This window comes from Scardinius erythrophthalmus (assembly GCF_964197995.2).
Source record: "Scardinius erythrophthalmus genome assembly, chromosome: 11".
Classification (NCBI taxonomy): Eukaryota; Metazoa; Chordata; class Actinopteri; order Cypriniformes; family Leuciscidae; genus Scardinius; species Scardinius erythrophthalmus.
The window spans coordinates 7,034,111-7,053,631 of NC_138231.1; the positions used below are offsets into that span (position 1 = coordinate 7,034,111).

At 36.2% G+C, this 19,521-nt stretch overlaps 1 protein-coding gene across 3 annotated transcripts in view; it reads left to right on the plus strand.

The window, feature by feature from the left end:
- The window catches only part of mmut (methylmalonyl CoA mutase), a 32,961-nt gene extending 19,507 nt beyond the window's left edge, over positions 1-13,454 (plus strand). For 2 of the 3 annotated variants that reach the window (XM_081379163.1, XM_081379162.1), the window contains 5 exons: positions 561-676; positions 1,997-2,128; positions 5,030-5,177; positions 6,662-6,829; positions 10,744-11,145. In XM_081379163.1, the coding sequence (XP_081235289.1) occupies positions 561-676; positions 1,997-2,128; positions 5,030-5,177; positions 6,662-6,829; positions 10,744-10,872 (693 nt within the window). In that variant the 3' untranslated portion in view covers positions 10,873-11,145. Of the gene's footprint in view, positions 1-560; positions 677-1,996; positions 2,129-5,029; positions 5,178-6,661; positions 6,830-10,743 lie in introns of all 3 variants that reach the window. The other variant, XM_081379161.1, reaches the window with a different exon arrangement.
- Positions 13,455-19,521: the final 6,067 nt, after the last annotated feature.

Genomic DNA, 19,521 nt, shown 5'->3' on the forward strand with positions numbered 1-19,521 from the left:
TACATTTTAGTGTAAGTTTTAGTAATTTTGTTATGCATTTTGTGTTGTTTTTTATAACCCTATATAACTTTGATTCATTTTTAAAGCTTTAATTATTTCACCTAATATTTATATATATTTGTTCTAGCTTTATTTCAATTACTGAAAATTTATTTCTAATTATTTTTATTATTATTTAGTTGTATTCAACAAAACATTTAAAACAAAGTCATTTAAAAAATGTTTTTATTAAATTAACTTGTTCTGCACAATATTAGCACTAGCCAGAGGATGTGAAGGAACACAGTACCTTCTCTGTGTTTCACTGCCTTCACAATTTGCTCACCCCATTTACAGCAATTACTTTAGTTATAATAATCTGATTCTGCACTATATGCTGTGTTTTCTGAGACTCTTTCACCCACAATGTATTAATGCTCTCCCACACCTCCATCTGCATGAATTTAAATGCCACCCATGTTGTTTATATACTCCGTACTGATTCCATGTTGTTGTATGTTTGTATGGCTCATCCGGGGCCAGTGTTTGCAGATGGTAATGAGGCTGCCATTGCATTGCAGGTCAGAGAGAGCAGAGATGCAGAGGCGGCGAAGAGGTGCTTGGCCGCGATCGAGCAGTGTGCACGTACCAGAGATGGAAATATCCTGGAGCTCGCTGTGGAGGCTGCGAGAGCACGGTGAGTTTACCTACGTGAGTTCCAGATGCAGGGGGCTTTGAAAACTGGGTGAAATTCACAGTTGAAAACACAAACACTCTCACGAAAGGTTTATTCCAACCCCAAAAGGCCTGTTCACAACAAGAACGATAACTATAACGATTAAGATATAGTTTTAAAAATAATACTAAAAATATAAAATAATAGTTGAGTTCACACCACAACTATAATGGCACAGAGAAACAGTTATTTTTTCTATCTGATGAATTATAAAAACTCTTGACAGCCAATCAGAATCCATTCTGCTTTAAAGAGCTCAAGCATTTACTAGTTGTCATTATAGTAATTTTTATAGTTGTCGTTGTTGGGCCTTAACTCTAAACTTCTTCGTAACTTATTGGCATATACTATTAGTGACTTGCATCGTTTGCGCTAAAGATGTGAAAGATTTCCATCTGCACATGCAAGCTCCTCTCACACATTCAGTAAATTTGAATTCTTTTTAGTTTTGTGAGACAGAACTATCTTCTTTATTGCATAACACATCACTATCTAGTGTTTCATTTATTATTCATTAGATCACAAATTATTTATCAGTATTGTGGGCATTTATTATTTATTAGATTTGATCTAATAATTTGCATAAGTATTAATCTGTCACAAAGAAACTCGAGTGAGGTTGCAGCAGAGTCCTGCCGTCCATCATAATATATGATGATATATCATAGTTTGAAGCGACAGGAAGACAAAAGCAAAGTAAAGGTCTCTCATCCATAGGCGCTCATGAAACCTACACATGCTATATGGTCTGTTTTTGCTCATCGCAGGTATATTTTTTTATGGTTTTAGTTTCAGTTATAATTACAACCCTGGTGCACATATACCTAGGGGTCGGCGATAAAGCGGTGGACACAATAAACCCGTAGAAATTTGTCAACTTGTAGAGTTAGTTATGATAGAGATAGGTCGCAGTTATGATAGAGATGATAACTCATTTATATTACATTATATACTCATTTTATAACTCACATATGCATCATTTGTTTCTTTTCTTTTTTTCCCCATATTATAAAAATATTATCTTGCTTTTGGATGTCTGGCTGGAAGAGCTCGATTTAGTGCCGCGTGTCTGTGTTTTACCAAGCTTAGTGCAAAGCTGCTGTTTTTCATCGGCAGATTGGGGGATCACACGCTTTGAACACAAGGAATGTGATTCTTGCCTGTTTAATGCACTGCAAACACAAATTCAATCATTTAACAATCCAAACTAAAATAATGGAATTGTGTTGCATGTTATAATGTGGTTATATGTGGATTAAAGGATTCTGTTGGTTTCTGTAGGTGCTCGGTGGGGGAGATCACAGATGCCATGAAATCAGTTTTCGGGGAACACAAGGCCAGCACGCGCATGGTGAGCGGAGCGTACCGCAGCGAGTTCGGCGAGCATGAGGAGATATCGCTGGCGCATAATAGGTAGGAGTTTGCAAATTACCCTTCCCAAAACTGAGTGCCACTTCCTGGAACTATACTCATTCTGCATGAGGCTAGAGGAATGGAGTTGGCATAATTAAAAACATGCATACATACATACATACATGCATACATGCATACATACAGTACCAGTCAAAAGTTTGGAAACATTACTATTTTTAATGTTTTTGAAAGAAGTCTCTTATGCTCATCAATATTATTACAATTTAAAATAATGGTTCTCTTTTTTAATATACTTTAAAATGTAATTTATTTTTGTGATGCAAAGCTGAATTTTCATCAGCAAGTACTCCAGTCTTTGGTGTCTTATGATCCTTCAGAAATCATTCTAATATGCTGATTTATGATCAATGTTGGAAACAGTTGTGCTGCTTAATATTTTTTTTATAACCTGAGATACTTTTTTCAGGATTATTTGATGAATAAAAAGTTAAAAAGAACTGTATTTATTTAGAATAGAAATCTTTTGTAACAATATACACTACCGTTCAAAAGTTTGGGAACAATAACTATTTTTTTTTAAAGAAATTAGTACTTTAATTCAACAAGGATGCGTTAAATTGATAAAAGGTGATGGTAACGATTTATATTGTTAGAAAGGTTTTTATTTTGAATAAATGCTGTTTTTATGAATAAATGCTGTTAACGTTTTACTCATCAATGAATCCTGAAAAAAGTATTCCAAAAAAATATATTAAGCAGCACAACTGTTTCCATCATTGATAATAACTGAGTATCAAATCATCATATTAGAATGATTTCTGAAGGATCATAAGACACCAAAGACTGGAGTACTTGCTGATGAAAATTCAGCTTTGCATCACAAAAATAAATTACTTTATTAAAATATATTTTAAAATATATTGAAAAAGAGAACCATTATTTTAAATTGTAATAATATTTCATAATATTACTGTTTTTTTTTTGTTTGTTTGTTTTTTTACTGCAGGCTTGATGAGCATAAGAGACTTCTTTCAAAAACATTAAAAATAGTAATGTTTCCAAACTTTTGACTGGTACTGTACATACATACATACAAACATACATACATACATGCATGCATACATAAATGCGTATATATAGTATAATATATATAATGTATGACATAATCGAAAATGTAAAAGTATATTATGGAAAAATGTGTAGTAGTGGCCAAAAGTGCCCGACTTATTTTATTAAATGTAGAAAATATTTGGTTTGCATGTTCTGAAGTTTTTTGTAGAATTTTGTGCTCACGTGAAACCTTTTGCATGATCAACGCGTCACAATTTCCATTTTATTTATACTGCCTTTGTGCGTTACTGCCATTTTACTATGAAGAAAATGATGAGAGTATGGATGCGCATGAATTAATAAAAATCTATGAGCTCAAAATTTGTCTTTTGTTATAGGCTATCTCTAATATCCATGACCTTATGTCCGCTTTAACGCATCCTCTGTGACAGCCGAGAAACCAGCTGTAAAATGGGCTGATAGCGCAATATGGTCGGGTGGAGTTTTGACTGACAGTTTGAGGAGCCAATGGAGTTATGAGGTTTAGCCACAGTGTCTTTTAAATGCTTTTCATTGGTTAAATATTTGTAAAATCCACATACAGACGTAAAGGATGACCAATAGCATTAATTTTATTAAACAAAAAATGATGAAATATAGTTATGAGGTTTCGGCCTGACAGCGATGATATATTCTTATTTGTAGCATTTATTTTTACTTTTTTAATTTGATCATTTTCCACGGCACACCTGACCTGACAACCTGTCAGGGCACCAGCACAGTGGTTGGGAAACACTGCTCTATGGTATATACTGCTCATGAAGACTCTAAAAGAGGTCAAATGTTGCATTAAACAATAATAACAGTTTGCGGACATTTAATCTTTTTTTTTTTTTTGCTCTTGAGCTGACCCCATAATTCAGTGTGATATCTTCCTTTTGACCCTTATGGCATCATGATTGTTATTTTCATAAAGCACTAAATGTAACTGGATTTATCTTTAGCTGCTGAATTGATGATAAATCAGGATGGCTTAGACAGAGAAAAGCTCTGAGATTCCACTATATCTCTGTATTTGTGTGTCTTAAGGATTTTTTGCAGTCAGATTAAAGCATGTCTTGTCTACCCGCCCCATTCTGACCTCAGTTTGAGTCAGTCAGATTAGATGAGATTGACAATGTGACAGTGCATATCAAACATTACACCATAAATATTTAACACAAAACTTTCAAATGATCCAGATCTTACGACATCTCAGACTCACATGGTACATTGTACAGGGGAATTATTTTGCACCATGTAATTTTAAAGTTTTATGCTAAATTGCTTTTGTAGTTAATTACATAAACGTATATTATAAATACTCTTGATTATCCAGACCTTTGTTTAAAACCAGATTTAGTAAAGTTTGTTTAGTAAGAGTGAGTGTTCTTTTAGCATTATTTATATGCTATTGAAGTACTTATTCATATTTTTTATTATATTTATTTTTATACTTTCATTTTTAATCTTAGTTGAAGTTTTAGCAGATTTAAGCAGATTTTTTTAGTACTTCAACTAATATTTATATTTTATTTTGTTTCAGTTTTATTTCAATTACCAAAAATGGCTTTATTTCAATTATTGAATAAATATGTAACTTATTTAGTTAACGAGAACAACAGTCTTAAAGGAAAATATATGAAGTAACCAACCACAAGTTTCTTCTTTTAAAGGAATAGCTCACCCACAAAATTATTTACACACCCTCATGTTGTTCCAAACCCATGTGACTTAGTTTCAGCACAAAGTGAAAATTTTTTACACAGGAGCACCATTAAAAGTGTTTGAAACCTCATCTTATTTAGTCAGTATGTTGAAGGTATCATCCCATGTGCTTTTGTTTCTCAGAATCGCACAGTTCAAAAAGCATGAAGGCAGAAATCCCCGTCTGCTCGTGGCCAAAATGGGACAGGACGGTCATGATAGAGGGGCAAAGGTCATCGCCACTGGATTCGCAGACCTTGGGTTTGATGTGGACGTCGGCCCGCTTTTCCAGGTATGAAAGACACTATATCCGTCATGGTGCATCTCTACTTTTTTGTTCCCATTTAAAAGAGTTTTTATTTGTATGCATTACTGATCTTTTGCAAGTGAGGTTATTCCTTTCCTCTGAAAGTCATCCATGTGTTAAAGACGATCAAGGAGTCATCTCATGGAGCTTAACTTTTCCTAATCGTGTTTATCTCCGACATTTTGGCACTCATGTTTCCTTTAAAGACAAGTCTATCATCAATTAAGAGATCCTTTCTGAACCATAGACATCAAGAGGTCAAGTGCATACCTAAGAGTTAAGCTCCCATTTCTCCCTAGTTTTCAAAATAAGAATAATCCGGTTTTCTCATTTGTGCTGCATGAATACTTTCCCGGACAAAACATCACAATATGTTTTTTTGCATCAGATTATGGTGTTCATTTTAAAAGCCAATGTCTCTGACCCTAAACACATTAATATACACCACCGTTCAAAGGTTTGGGGTCAGTAAGATTTTTGTTGTTGTTGTTGTAGTTTAGGAAAGAAGTCTCAATTGCTTCCCTAAAATTGTGAAACATTACAATTTCAAATTAAGGTTTTCTATTTGAGTATAGTTAAAAATGTAATTTATTCTTATAATGACAAAGCTGAATTTTCGGCTTCATTACTCCAGTCTTCAGTGTCACATGATCCTTCAGAAATCATTCTAATATGCTGATTTACTTTGTGCTGAGTTGCAACGTTACGTTGATTTGAGTTGTGGAAACCATTTTTTCAGGATTCTTTGATGAATAGAAAGTTCAAAAGAACAGCATTTATTTGAAATAGAAACCTTTTGTCAATTTAAAATGCACTTGGTCAGTTTTGAGCAATTTAATGCATCCTTGCTGAATAAAAGTATTAAAGGGATAGTTCACCCAAAAATGAAAATTCTGTCAGTAATTACTCACCCTCATGTCGTTCCAAACCTGTAAGACTTTCGTTCATCTTCAGAACACAAATGAAGATCTTTTTGAAGAAATCTGAGAGCTTTCTTTCCCTCAATTGACAGTTATGCGTCAGTCAGACTGAAAACGAATCCATTTGATTTTAGTGTTTTAGTCCAAATTTTCTGAAGAGACTTGATCGATTTATATGATGAACAGATTTAATTTAGGCTTTTATTCACATTTAAACATTGATCAGTGAACATAAACAGAAGCTCAACTGAACCTGCTTGACACACGTGAACAAACCTCTTGCTGAAGCTCAAACGTGCTGCGTAACACGAGAATGAACCTCAAGTGATAGTTGCATAGTAGTCTGTGGAAGGTCAGAAAGCTCTCAGATTTCATCAAAAAGATCTTCATTCGTCTTCCAAAGATGAACGAAAGTCTTACGGGTTTGGAACAACATGAGGGTGAGTAAATGATGACAGAATTTTTGGTTGAACTATCACTTTAATTTCACAGTCTAATACTTGTCACTTCACTGGATTTTGTTGTTGTTGTCCGTTTCCATGATGACAGACCCCGCTGGAGGTCGCCCAACAGGCCGTAGATGCAGATGTGCATTGTGTGGGGGTCAGCACACTGGCAGCTGGACACAAGACACTCGTGCCCGAGCTCATCAAAGAGCTGCGTAACCTCAACCGGCCAGATATCATGGTGATCTGCGGAGGGGTCATCCCACCACAGGTAACACCTGACTCCTGACAGACAGCTAGATATATGAGCAGAGGCACAATGTGAGCTGAACTGCTGCTTACACAGGCAGAGAATTGTGTCTCTTAGACTGAAACTGACAGATTTCACAGAACAGATCTCAAAGAAAGCGAAGAATGAAAATTGATAGCAAATTAGTCTGAAACTTTGAAGGCATTTTTCTCAGTTAGTTAGCTTGTGTAATTACAGCTTTGCCTTGCACCATATCCTAACATGCGATAAAATGTATCTTTTCCATATTAATCTGGAACAACAGCAATATAAAAAGTATGACAATTATAATCTCAGGTTACAGGTACTGATTATGTGCTTTATTTAATGTTAAAAGAATTTAATGTGAGTTTGAATATCATTTTGCATGACTTTATAGCTATATTGAAAGTGACAATGAATATTTCACCTCAGATCTAGGTGTGTCCCAGTTCATGTTACTGCGTACTTATCCGCTATTCTATGCTATTTTGTAGAATAAATAGTGTGAGTAGTGTTATCACACTGAAAATTCCCAAAACAAAAAGTGCACTTTAAATAGCAGGATGATGCACTTACTTGAATAAAGTGTTGCTCGATGAACACTTAAACTGTCGCAGCTTTAGGGTGTGTTCACACTTGGCATGTTTGGTTGGATTAAAACGAACCCTGGTGCGATTGCTCTGTTAGTGCGGTTCATTTTAATAAGTGTGAACGCTGCCATCCGAACCCTGATGCGCACTAAACAAGCGGACTGAGACCCCTGAAAATATGGATCTCGCTTAGCTTCCAAACGAAATCTGGTGCGGTTCGACTAAAATATGATCGCAACACTGACCAAAGACATGTAATCGATCCAAAAACAGGACATGATGTCACAAGGTGCGACCCTAAAAAGGACAGAATGCTCAAGCATAGCTGTTTTTCAGAACAGCTGTTTCTCCTCGCAGCAGATCTTCATTTGTGTGTGTGACGGAGGGAATCCTGCTGCTGTTTTGACCCCTTTACATATTTGATGAGCTCTTCAGATCAATATTATTGATCTGCTTTCTTAAGGTGGACCATGACGCAATTTTCTTCTAGACACAAGCTTTGTTGTATTATTTTCATGTTATCACTGTGAAGATCACTTAATCAGGACTAAATGTATCGTTTTCTGTTTTGGTCTGGATCAAAAGTACGAACCACAAATGCTGGGTGTCAGAATAACCTTTCAGTCATGTTAAAATGGTCTAATGATTATGTGTTCCAATTCCATTTTGTTGCATGTGCAGAGCGCTTACAAAGAGACTCCATCCACAGGCTCTTCTGATTAGCTGTATTCTGTCGTGTCTCGGAGTTGCATGCATCCGGTGTGGACAGACAAATTACTTGTTGGTGAAATCTTGTCACATCGTATCTAGTTAAGACACGGGCATTAGATGTCTACGCCTCAGATAGCCTTATAATATAAAAATGGAAAATGGTTTTGATATGGACAACACTGAAGTTAAATTATCTGTCCAGAACCGGAGACACTGATGTAGATTAGACTTGACTGAATGTGCATTCATTCAGAAAGTGAATCATTCACAATGTGAATGGAAAAGATAAGAAACAGCAACTTTCATGGCAGAAACGTCAAGGTTTTTTCCTCTATTAATCGTTGAATCTTTAAATCTCAGTGCAAAGTCAAATTACCTTTTTTTGTATTGATTAATAATAAAGCAGGAAGTCATGATGAAAGGAGACACGTTATATTGATTTCAGCATTGATTAAGGGTTGTTAGGCCTGACACACTGCATTGGCCGCTTATAACTGCCGAGCAACATGATTGGAAATCAATTTAATAAGCATTCTGACCTTTGCTACATTTATAATGAATTTGAATCGTAAGGTCACTGATTCAGTGTATGGTTGCAACACTTGCTGCATTTAATAGATGTGCACCTACATGTGGGTATACAGTATATTGGATATTTTATAGTAGTTATTGACAACACCAAGACTAATGCTTTGATTTCTATGTAATGCATAAATTGATGAAAAATGTATGCAGCTTGGTGTAAAATGTAAAGATACTACTGTTAAAAAGTTTGGGGTCGTGTTGTTGCAAGAATTCGCTCATCAAGGCTGCATTTATTTAATCAAAACTACTGTAAAAATAGTAATATTATGAAATATTACTACTATTTAAAATAACTGTTTTCAATTTGAATTAATTTTAAAATATAATTTATTCCTGTGATGCAAAGCTGAATTTTCAGCATTATTCATCCAGTCTTTAGTGTCACATGATCCTTCAGAAATCATTCTAAAATGCTAATTTGCTGCTCAAGAAACACTATAATTATTTACTGTTTACTGTCACTTTTGATCAATATAATGCATCCTCCCTGAAGTATGAATTTATTTTTTTTAAAGTCTTAGTGACCGCAACACTAGTGTGTTTAAATCATCTCTAACACTAATAACCCTTGTTATTTTATTTATATTATTTTTCTTAATATAACACGGTTGTTTGTGCACATTCAGATCATTAACATGCATGCTTTCATCTTTTCATCTTCAAACAGAGACCATTTGCTCTCCCAGCAGAATACAGATACTTTTATATCTAGATTGTCGATTGGTTCAAATATAGGTCCGTTCTCAGTCACGGTGGGGTTTAATTAGGACCTTTATAAGGTCAGTCTACACAATCCTACATAATGATCTCCTAGCTAGTGTATATGCAAGTTGGATGTATGTAGCAACCTTTATGCCTGCAATTACACTGGCATGCTTGATACTTTGAATACTGCAGATATGTCTTTTTGAGCTTGCCCACATATGCATAAAATAGATTGCATTTACGTTTGGTTGCGTTGAGGTCTGAGAGCGCCTTAGTGCCATTTAAATGATTATTGAGTGTTAACCTGTAATGAGTGTGGGCCAGTGGAGGCGAAAGCTGTGGTAATTGAAGCAGACACGGAAATCCATTTCATGCACACAATCCATTTGTTTATACTATATCAGATCTACCAGATAGATTCCACAAGCGTTTGGCATAGCAGTTAAAATAAAGTAAATATAATATAAATATAATAAAACTGCATTTAGCCGTTTCACTTTGTGAGCTTGTGGTTCTCAGCGAGTGGGTCACGACCCAAAAAATGTATCATGCTGATTGTGAATAATAAAATGCAGCTCATCATATAATTGTGCATAGTTAGGATAGAAAAACAAGTAGCTCTTCAAAAGCAAGGAGACAACGCTTCTATTGTCTTGTCTTTTGTTATTAAAGTCAGAGGTTGTGCATCCAATCAGACTTTACAGTACTTTATATTATTAATACATTATTTTAGCAATTTGGTACAGTGCATTTCAAGATAAAATCATCTGTCAGTCTGTCTGTCTATCCATCTATCCATCATACATTTTGGTTATGGTTTAAAAAGATCATTCAGACAGATGAGTTAGTATTATAGTTTATTTTATATATATACTGTATGTTTGTTTATATATATATATATATATATATATATATATATATATATATATATATATATATATATATAATTATTATTATTTTCTTCATTTTAGAACTCTTTTGTTTTTATAAACTAGAATAAGGAATTTACCATTAGTGGACATCTTGTTAGAGACTCATTATAATAAACTGTTAAGTTCCTGAAACGTTTTTTTGTGCAATCCAAAAAACACACTACATTTTGAGCGAACTGTCTATTTCAGTTCGAGACCGTTTCTGTTTATGACCGTGATTGTTGTTTTTATCTAAAAGCAATTAGTTTAACTGAATTAGTTTAAAAATCAGTATGTGCTCCAAAGCACACTTAAAATGTTCAAGGTTCAAAACAAGTTAATGTACACAATTAATTAGTTTACTAATCATGACATAGTGAAATAGTTCAAATGCATTTTCTTCTCCTTTTAGGACTACGAATTTCTCTACAATAGCGGCGTCAGCAGTATCTTCGGCCCAGGCACCAGAATTCCTCAAGCGGCAGTGGAGGTTCTTGACAACATTGAAAAAAGCCTGGAGAAGAACCGACATGCCATGTAACCAGAGAACAGTCAGATTTTGTTCTTCGCACACACTCAACATCTCAAAATGCACTTAAGCTTTGAGCAAGACAGCAATTCAATATGATATTGACTGAGAATAATTAGAACCCTTTTATATTCCAACAGATATCACAACATGATGAAATCAGTTTGAAATAATTGACTCTCAGAATTGTATTTGATTTGAAAACATGTGAAAGCAGTCATTAGTTTTGTCTGAAATGTGTATAGTTTGACATAATGCATTAAACTCAGTGTTAATGTGGTCACCAGCCCCTTTCTTAACCATCATTTGGTATTTACAGATCTTATGTGACATGATGGAACACGTGTGTAATTTTTTGATATTTTGCTCATCAGAGTGAAGCTGTTTTATTATTTTGTTCAACAGTAGAAAATACCATAAGCACAGTAATGCATTAACTTGGATAGTGCGTTTTAGATACACAGTAATAGAAGCTGTCTGTCTTTGCTCAACATGGCCTTAAGGGCTTTTTTGCATTATCTCTATCTTATTGAGCACCATCTGTTTCAGCTTTTGGTAGAAAAGAGCACGTGGATGTTAAGATTATGTTTCTACACGGGCATGAAACCGTAAACCCTCAGTGATGTGAAAGTGAGCTGCTACATCGGCTTCCTGTGACTTTATCTGCTTTTTCTCTGATTGTTTTGCAGTACTGGATAAACCATTATTTAAATATAGCAATGTTCATGCGAACTAATCCTAATTTAAAAATAGTCGCTTTATGTTGGTAATTTCACATTCAGATTTCTGTTTGAAAGGAAATTCACACTTTGGTGTCTGTCACACTAAACGGGAGCAAATCTCACCAGTCACTTCACATAATCCTCATGCTAATGCCAGTGTGTTTAGTCCCCACGTAGCGTTTGTCTGCTCCGGCTGCGTCACCTTCTCCCCCCCCGAAAAAAACAAAAGAACCCCGAAAATGACAAGACGTGATTGAGTCTGACGTTTTGTTCGCATGTCCCGTTGGCTGTGAGATTCGCAGAAGCCGTCAGGAGGATACACTCCTGCTGTGGGCCTGTTTATGTTGTTGACAAGTTCATGCAACAATTTACTAATGTTCTAAAAATACTTTTTTTTTTTCATAAAGTGAAAGGAGTAGAGGGTATGCGCGTGATGTCATTGTCGGCCGGAGTGACTGACGTCACGCCCATGGTGGAAGTGGTAGAAAGACTGAGCGGCATCATTTGTTTTCGGCGGGAATCCCGCGAAAAACACACAAAACACAACTAAAACGGGAAAGAGCTTTGCGATTGACTGTACATCTAGATTTGACAAGAAATCTGTGGAATATTTTTACAGACTGCCGAAAGCTACAGAACAGAGGTAGATCATCGGATTGCAGCAAATGGATTGCTGCAATTTATAGAAACAACTGGACTCCAGGCAGCGAAAGGTGGATTTGCAGTTATCATTTTGTGTCAATATGCTGAATTTTGGGTAAAGTCATACCATATGAACTCACCTAAAGGATTATTAGGAACACCATACTAATACTGTGTTTGACCCCCTTTCGCCTTCAGAACTGCCTTAATTCTACGTGGCATTGATTCAACAAGGTGCTGAAAGCATTCTTTAGAAATGTTGGCCCATATTGATAGGATAGCATCTTGCAGTTGATGGAGATTTGTGGGATGCACATCCAGGGCACGAAGCTCCCGTTCCACCACATCCCAAAGATGCTCTATTGGGTTGAGATCTGGTGACTGTGGGGGCCATTTTAGTACAGTGAACTCATTGTCATGTTCAAGAAACCAATCTGAAATGATTCGAGCTTTGTGACATGGTGCATTATCCTGCTGGAAGTAGCCATCAGAGGATGGGTGCATGGTGGTCATAAAGGGATGGACATGGTCAGAAACAATGCTCAGGTAGGCCGTGGCATTTAAACGATGACCAATTGGCACTAAGGGGCCTAAAGTGTGCCAAGAAAACATCCCCCACACCATTACACCACCACCACCAGCCTGCACAGTGGTAACAAGGCATGATGGATTCATGTTCTCATTCTGTTTACGCCAAATTCTGACTCTACCATCTGAATGTCTCAACAGAAATCGAGACTCATCAGACCAGGCAACATTTTTCCAGTCTTCAACTGTCCAATTTTGGTGAGCTCGTGCAAATTGTAGCCTCTTTTTCCTATTTGTAGTGGAGATGAGTGGTACCCGGTGGGGTCTTCTGCTGTTGTAGCCCATCCGCCTCAAGGTTGTGCATGTTGTGGCTTCACAAATGCTTTGCTGCATACCTCGGTTGTAACGAGTGGTTATTTCAGTCAAAGTTGCTCTTCTATCAGCTTGAATCAGTCGGCCTATTCTCCTCTGACCTCTAGCATCAACAAGGCATTTTCGCCCACAGGACTGCCGCATACTGGATGTTTTTCCCTTTTCACACCATTCTTTTTTTTTTTTTTTTGAACATTGTTTATTGGGTTTTTCCAAGTTAAACGCAAAGTACAACAAAGTACAGAATAATCAAAGCAAATCGTTCATCCCCGCACATACTACCCTAAACATGCCCCAAACCTCAACCCATAGTGCCACAAATAAACCATGAATAAAATGAAACAAGAAAGTATAAAAAATTAGGTTCTAAGCATTCTGTCCTGTTATACCCAAGTAAGAAATGAAGCTACCCCAGTATTTGACAAACAAATCTTGACGCTTTTTCAAACGAAATGCAATTTTTTCCAAAGGCATGTAAGATGACACTTCTTTAATCCACATGGAAGTAGAAGGTGAATTAGAATCCTTCCATCTCAAAGTTATACATTTTATGGCTGCTAGTAGAGCTAGTCTGACAAATCTCAGATTAATTCTTTGTTGATCAAGTAGTGTAGTATCCCCTAAGAGGGTAAGTCTAGGCTCTCTAGGCACATTAGTACCTACAACTATAGCAATAATCTCTAAGACCCCTTTCCAATATTCTTCCAAGTCAGGGCAAGACCACAGCATATGTAGAAGAGTCCCTCTATCTGCTTTACATCTAGGACAGATCTCTGAGTAGGAGCTTTTAAAAGAGTGCAATCTAACTGGAGTATAGTAAACTCTATGTATCACATTAAATTGGATGAGCTTATGACGACTATTGATAGAAAAAGTCTGAGCTTTCTCACATATTGCTTTCCATTCGTCATCTGTGAATGAGCACTCCAAGTCTTTTTCCCACTTAGATTTTACGTCACGAATGCTACCCGCCATCAGTTGTAACAACTTGGCATAGATAAAAGAGATGAGACCCTTATGACCTTTTTTCTCAGCCAAGATAGCCTCAAGAGGTGAAAGAGGAAGCTTAGATAAACGACCACCTTGTTGGGTCTGAATGTAGTGTCTAATTTGCAGGTTTTTTTAAAGAAAAATTTAGAGGGAAAGGTAAATTTCTGTTGTAATTGCTCAAACGACATATGAGTATCCTCCTCATAAAATTTGTCAAAGGTTTGGATGCCTTGATCATACCACTGTTTGGCTATGCCATCTTTGAGGACAGGGGGTAGAAAGGGATTGTAATAAAAAGCAGTGGATCTGAAAATAGTCTGCTTGCATTTCATCTTTTTCGTGAGGTCTGCAACAATTTTAGAAGTACCAACAATTAGTGGGTTAGAGGTCAATTTCTTCAAATAGTTTATAGAGACAAAAGGTATTGCAGCAAGGGTTATACCCTGTACTTGGGCCTCTTCTAATTGTCGCCAAGCAGGAGGGGAAATACATTTTGATTGCCAGATCCAAACAATGCGCAGCTGAGCTGCACAATAATATAAATAAAAGTCAGGCAGTTTGAGTCCACCATTCTGAAAAGGCATAAACAGTGAATTTAATTTTACCCGAGGAACTTTCCCTTTCCATAAGAACCTAGAAATACCTCTATGGAGATCCTTAAAAAAAGACTTTGGTAACACAGAGGGGAGTGCCTGAAACAAATATACAAATTTTGGCAACACAGTCATTTTAATAGAATTTATCCGACCAATTAATGAAATAGGAAGAGATTTCCATCTATCTAATTCTCTTTCTACACTTCTAAGCAGGGGAGCATAGTTCAAATTATATAACTGAGACAAATCTCTAGGTATTTGTATTCCCAAATATAGAAATTTATCTGTGTTCCAGACAAAAGGGAAATTTTTAAGGGACAATTGCGAAGCGGCTCTATTAAGAGGCATAGAGACACTCTTATTCACATTTATTTTATAACCAGATATAATCCCGTACTCTTGTAATAGAGTTGACAAGGCTGGTATGGAAGAATCTACATTTGTCAAATACAACATAATATCGTCCGCATATAAAGAGATTACATGTTTAGATTGAAGGGTTGTAAAACCACTGATAGTGTCATGTGAGCGAATTGCAATAGCTAAAGGCTCTATTGCAAGAGAAAATAAAAGGGGAGATAGTGGGCAGCCCTGCCTTGTACCCCGCTCCAAAGAAAACTGTGCCGAGATCTCGTTATTGGTCTGAATGACTGCTGTTGGATGGTTGTAAAGCATTTTGACCATATTAAGAAATTTAGAACCAAAGTTCATCTTTTGAAGGACTGTAAACAAGTAGGGCCACTCAACACGATCAAAAGCCTTTTCGGCATCTAAAGATATAGCAATAACAGGAGAATCAACTTGAGAAGCAGAAAAATTTACATTCAAAAGTCTCCGAACATTGTCAAAGAGACATCGATTTTGAATAAATCCTGTTTGATCCATGTGTACCAATTGTGAGATAACTTTTTCCAATCTTAAAGCAATAATTTTGGCAAAAATCTTGTAGTCTGAGTTAAGTAATGAAATCGGCCTATAGGAGCCACATAAACGAGGGTCTTTACCAGGCTTAAGTAAAAGAGTTATCATAGCCTGTTCAAGAGTGTCAGGTAAACGCTGAGTCTCTATAGCCTGCAAATACATATCATTTAGTGGTTTGATTAATTTAGGTAGAAAAGCCTTAATAAAATCCATGGAGAAACCATCCATACCAGGTGATTTGCCAACAGCTAAGCAAGATATCGCTTCTTGTATTTCAATTTCCATTATGTCCTTCTCCAGACAGTCCCTGCATTCCTCGGTAAGTGAATGTATATCAAGGCTATCTAGGAAAGAGTGTATTTTCGCCATATCTGTATGCTGTGAGGTATATAACAGCTTATAAAACTGCATAAATTCCTGATTAATAAGATTAGGGTCTCTGATGATAGTGTTATCTACTTGACGAATTGCATTTATAGACCTCACTGCATCGTCTTTTCTTATTTGCCAGGCCAATAATCTGCCAATTTTGTCCCCATGCTCGTAATATCGTTGTTTGGTTCTGAGGAGGATACACTCTGCTTCCTTAGTGGACAGCATATCATACTCAAGCTGCAATGAATTTAGTCTATGTAGAATACTTTCATCTCCACATATAGAATAGTCCTGTTCCAGCTTTTTAATATCTTTAGAAAGTTCATTCAGTTGACTTTGATATTTTTTCTTTTTTCCGGATGAGTATGCTATGATTATTCCCCTCAGATAAGCTTTAAGTGATTCCCAAATCATACCTGAAGCGGTAGAACCAGCATTGAAATTCAAGAAATTTTCTATATGGTTATTTAGAAGGTCTATAAAATCAAGGTCGTTAAGAAGATAATTACTGAACCGCCATCTTCTAATATGTGATTTAGTAGTAGGGGTATAAATTGTAAGAACTAAAGGGGAATGGTCAGACATAGTTCGTGGAAGGTATTCACATGATTCAACTAAGTGTTCTTGTCTTTTATGTAAAAGAAAAAGGTCAATTCTAGAGAAACTCTTATGGGGTCGAGAATAAAAAGAAAAATCATTTTGCTTATTATGCAAAGCTCTCCAAATATCTAACAGTTCTAGTTCAGCCATTATATGTTTCACAACTCTTGCTGATGGAGTTAAGACAAAACCTTTGTTAGGTGATCTGTCTGCTGAATCTAAAACCAAATTAAAATCACCTCCAATGATTGTACAGGGCAAAAACGTTTACAATGAAAATTATGAAAAAACTGAGGGTCATCTTGATTGGGGGCATATACATTTGCTATTGTAACATTCTCAGAAGCAATATATCCTTTAAGAATAATATATCTTCCATAATTATCTTTAACCATGCTTTCAAAAACAAAAGGCACTCTGCGATTGATCATAATAGCAACCCCTCTTGAATGAGAGCTATATGATGAAAAAAATATTTGTCCAGACCACTGACGTAATAACTTACAGTGATCTTCTTCAGTCAAATGCGTCTCTTGTAGGAGAGCAATGTCTATCTTATTTTTTCTTAAGAACAACATCATTTTTTTCCTCTTTAAATTATTATTAATTTTTCACACCATTCTTTGTAAACCCTAGAAATGGTTGTGCGTGAAAATCCCAGTAACTGAGCAGATTGTGAAATACTCAGACCAGCCCGTCTGGCACCAACAACCATGCCACGCTCAAAATTGCTTAAATCACCTTTCTTTCCCATTCTGACATTCAGTTTGGAGTTCAGGAGATTGTTTTGACCAGGACCACACCCCTAAATGCATTGAAGCAACTGCCATGTGATTGGTTGATTAGATAATTGCATTAATGAGAAATTGAACTGGTGTTCCTAATAATCCTTTTTGGTGAGTGTATATTGTATTGTTATATATTGTATTTACAACTCATCAATGAAAAATTACCATTGTATATTCTGCAAAATTGGATGTTTTTAATTAAAGGGGTGGTTGAATATGATTTCATTTTTCTAACTTTAGTTAGTGTGTAGAGCATAAACAACATCTGCATAGTTGCAATGCTCAAAGTTCAAAGCAAAGGGAGATATTTGCTTTAAAATAAATCACTTTTTTAAGGACTACAACAAATGGCTGGTCGGGACTATGACATTCCTCCCGGGTTAGTGACCTCACTAACCCTAAAATTTACATAAACCCTGCCCACAGGATGCGATTTATAGATTATCAAGACAGAATATGCTAATCAATGACTAGAACATAACTACACATAAGCTACATAAATTTATCTATTTAACTAACCATTCAGAAATGTCCTGTTCCTTCTACATGTTATCACTTCTTCTTGAGTCTCTCCATCATTGTCTGAATCCAGTTTGGACATAAAAAGCTAAAAGTTTTTTAAATTTTCAGTGCATGTCTGTGTGAGGTAAAAGGACACGAGCTCTTGAAGCTCCGCCCTTTGTGCGGGGAGCAGCAGCTCATTTGCATTTAAATGAACAGACACAAAATGGTGCGTTTTTGCTCACCCTCAAAAAGTGACAACTTTAACATGCTATATAAAAATATCTGTGGGGTATTTTGAGCTAAAACTTCACACACACACACTCTGGGGACATCAAAAACTTATTTTACATCTTGTGCAAGGGGCATTATACCACCCCTTTAAACACTGGGGGGGAAAAAACTATACAGACCTACCTATATTGTATTTATAAAAAGCGTTCACAGGCAAATTTTCTTTTTTTATTTCCCCGGTGTCAAAATCAAGCACATATAAAATTTCAGGAAACACGATTCCCGGCTGCTTCGTCAATATTCATGGATCACTGGATCTTTGGTAAGTTGTAAGGAACACTATATCAAATCCAACCTTTAGTTTAAACTGATAATACTTCAGGGTTGCCAACTCTCACGCATCTGGCGTGACAGTCACGCATTCAGCCTCAATCTCACGCTCTCACGCTTAACAAAGAAATCTCACGCTAAATTAGACATTCTTCTGTGCTGTATTTTTTTTTCACTCATGTGCACTAAATTTCAGAATTACTATAAACAATTCAGGCTCTTAACTACTGGATGGACCACTATTTATGGCGCAAATTAGTTAAAATCTCCCGGAATCTAGAGCGAGCACGCATGCGAGACAGAGATAGCGCACGCACAGCGTACGGCAGCGTTGAGCATTGTAGCCAATCACTGACATGTCTGTTGAACGCATTGGCCAATCAGAGGAGTTTAAATGAGTCGCTGTGCTGAAGATGTGTTTTGCGCGAGCTCACCGAGTTCTACACTTTCGCAAACCTGTCATTATTATTGCCTATAAACTTAAGATGCAAATAAAAGATTCACTGCAATGTATTTGATATTCTTGATGCTGTTCTGATGCGCTCCATTACGCACCGCTCTGTTTGGTGTTAGGATGACTAAAAGTTCAGCGGTCTAGCTCTTCTATGTCAGTGTAACAACAATGACTTATGTTAGGGAATTAATTAGCTCAAATTAGCCTTAATGTGAATATGCATATGTTGCTTACATGAATTAAAGAATTACCAAATAGGGAATTGGTCAAAACCTCGGCTTATATCAGCGGTTACACAATTACTTGTAGTACTCCCTGATATAGACGGGTAGAATATGTTCAATTTGGGGAAATTGTAGGTATAAGTTGAAGGATGTTCATTTATTGTACGATCTGTATGTCCAGCACACAAAAGGTACAATATCTGAACGGAAATCTCACGTCTTTAACACTGATAGACAATTTCTTTTCTGTGGCCACAAGAAAATAACTTATCTTAGTGTTTTAGACCATTTGAGATTTCTTTCAATAGCAAAATTTATCGTAGAGCGTTAAGAGGTAAAGATCTGCACTACTCAGGGACTCAGTATTGAAACAAACAGGCAAAC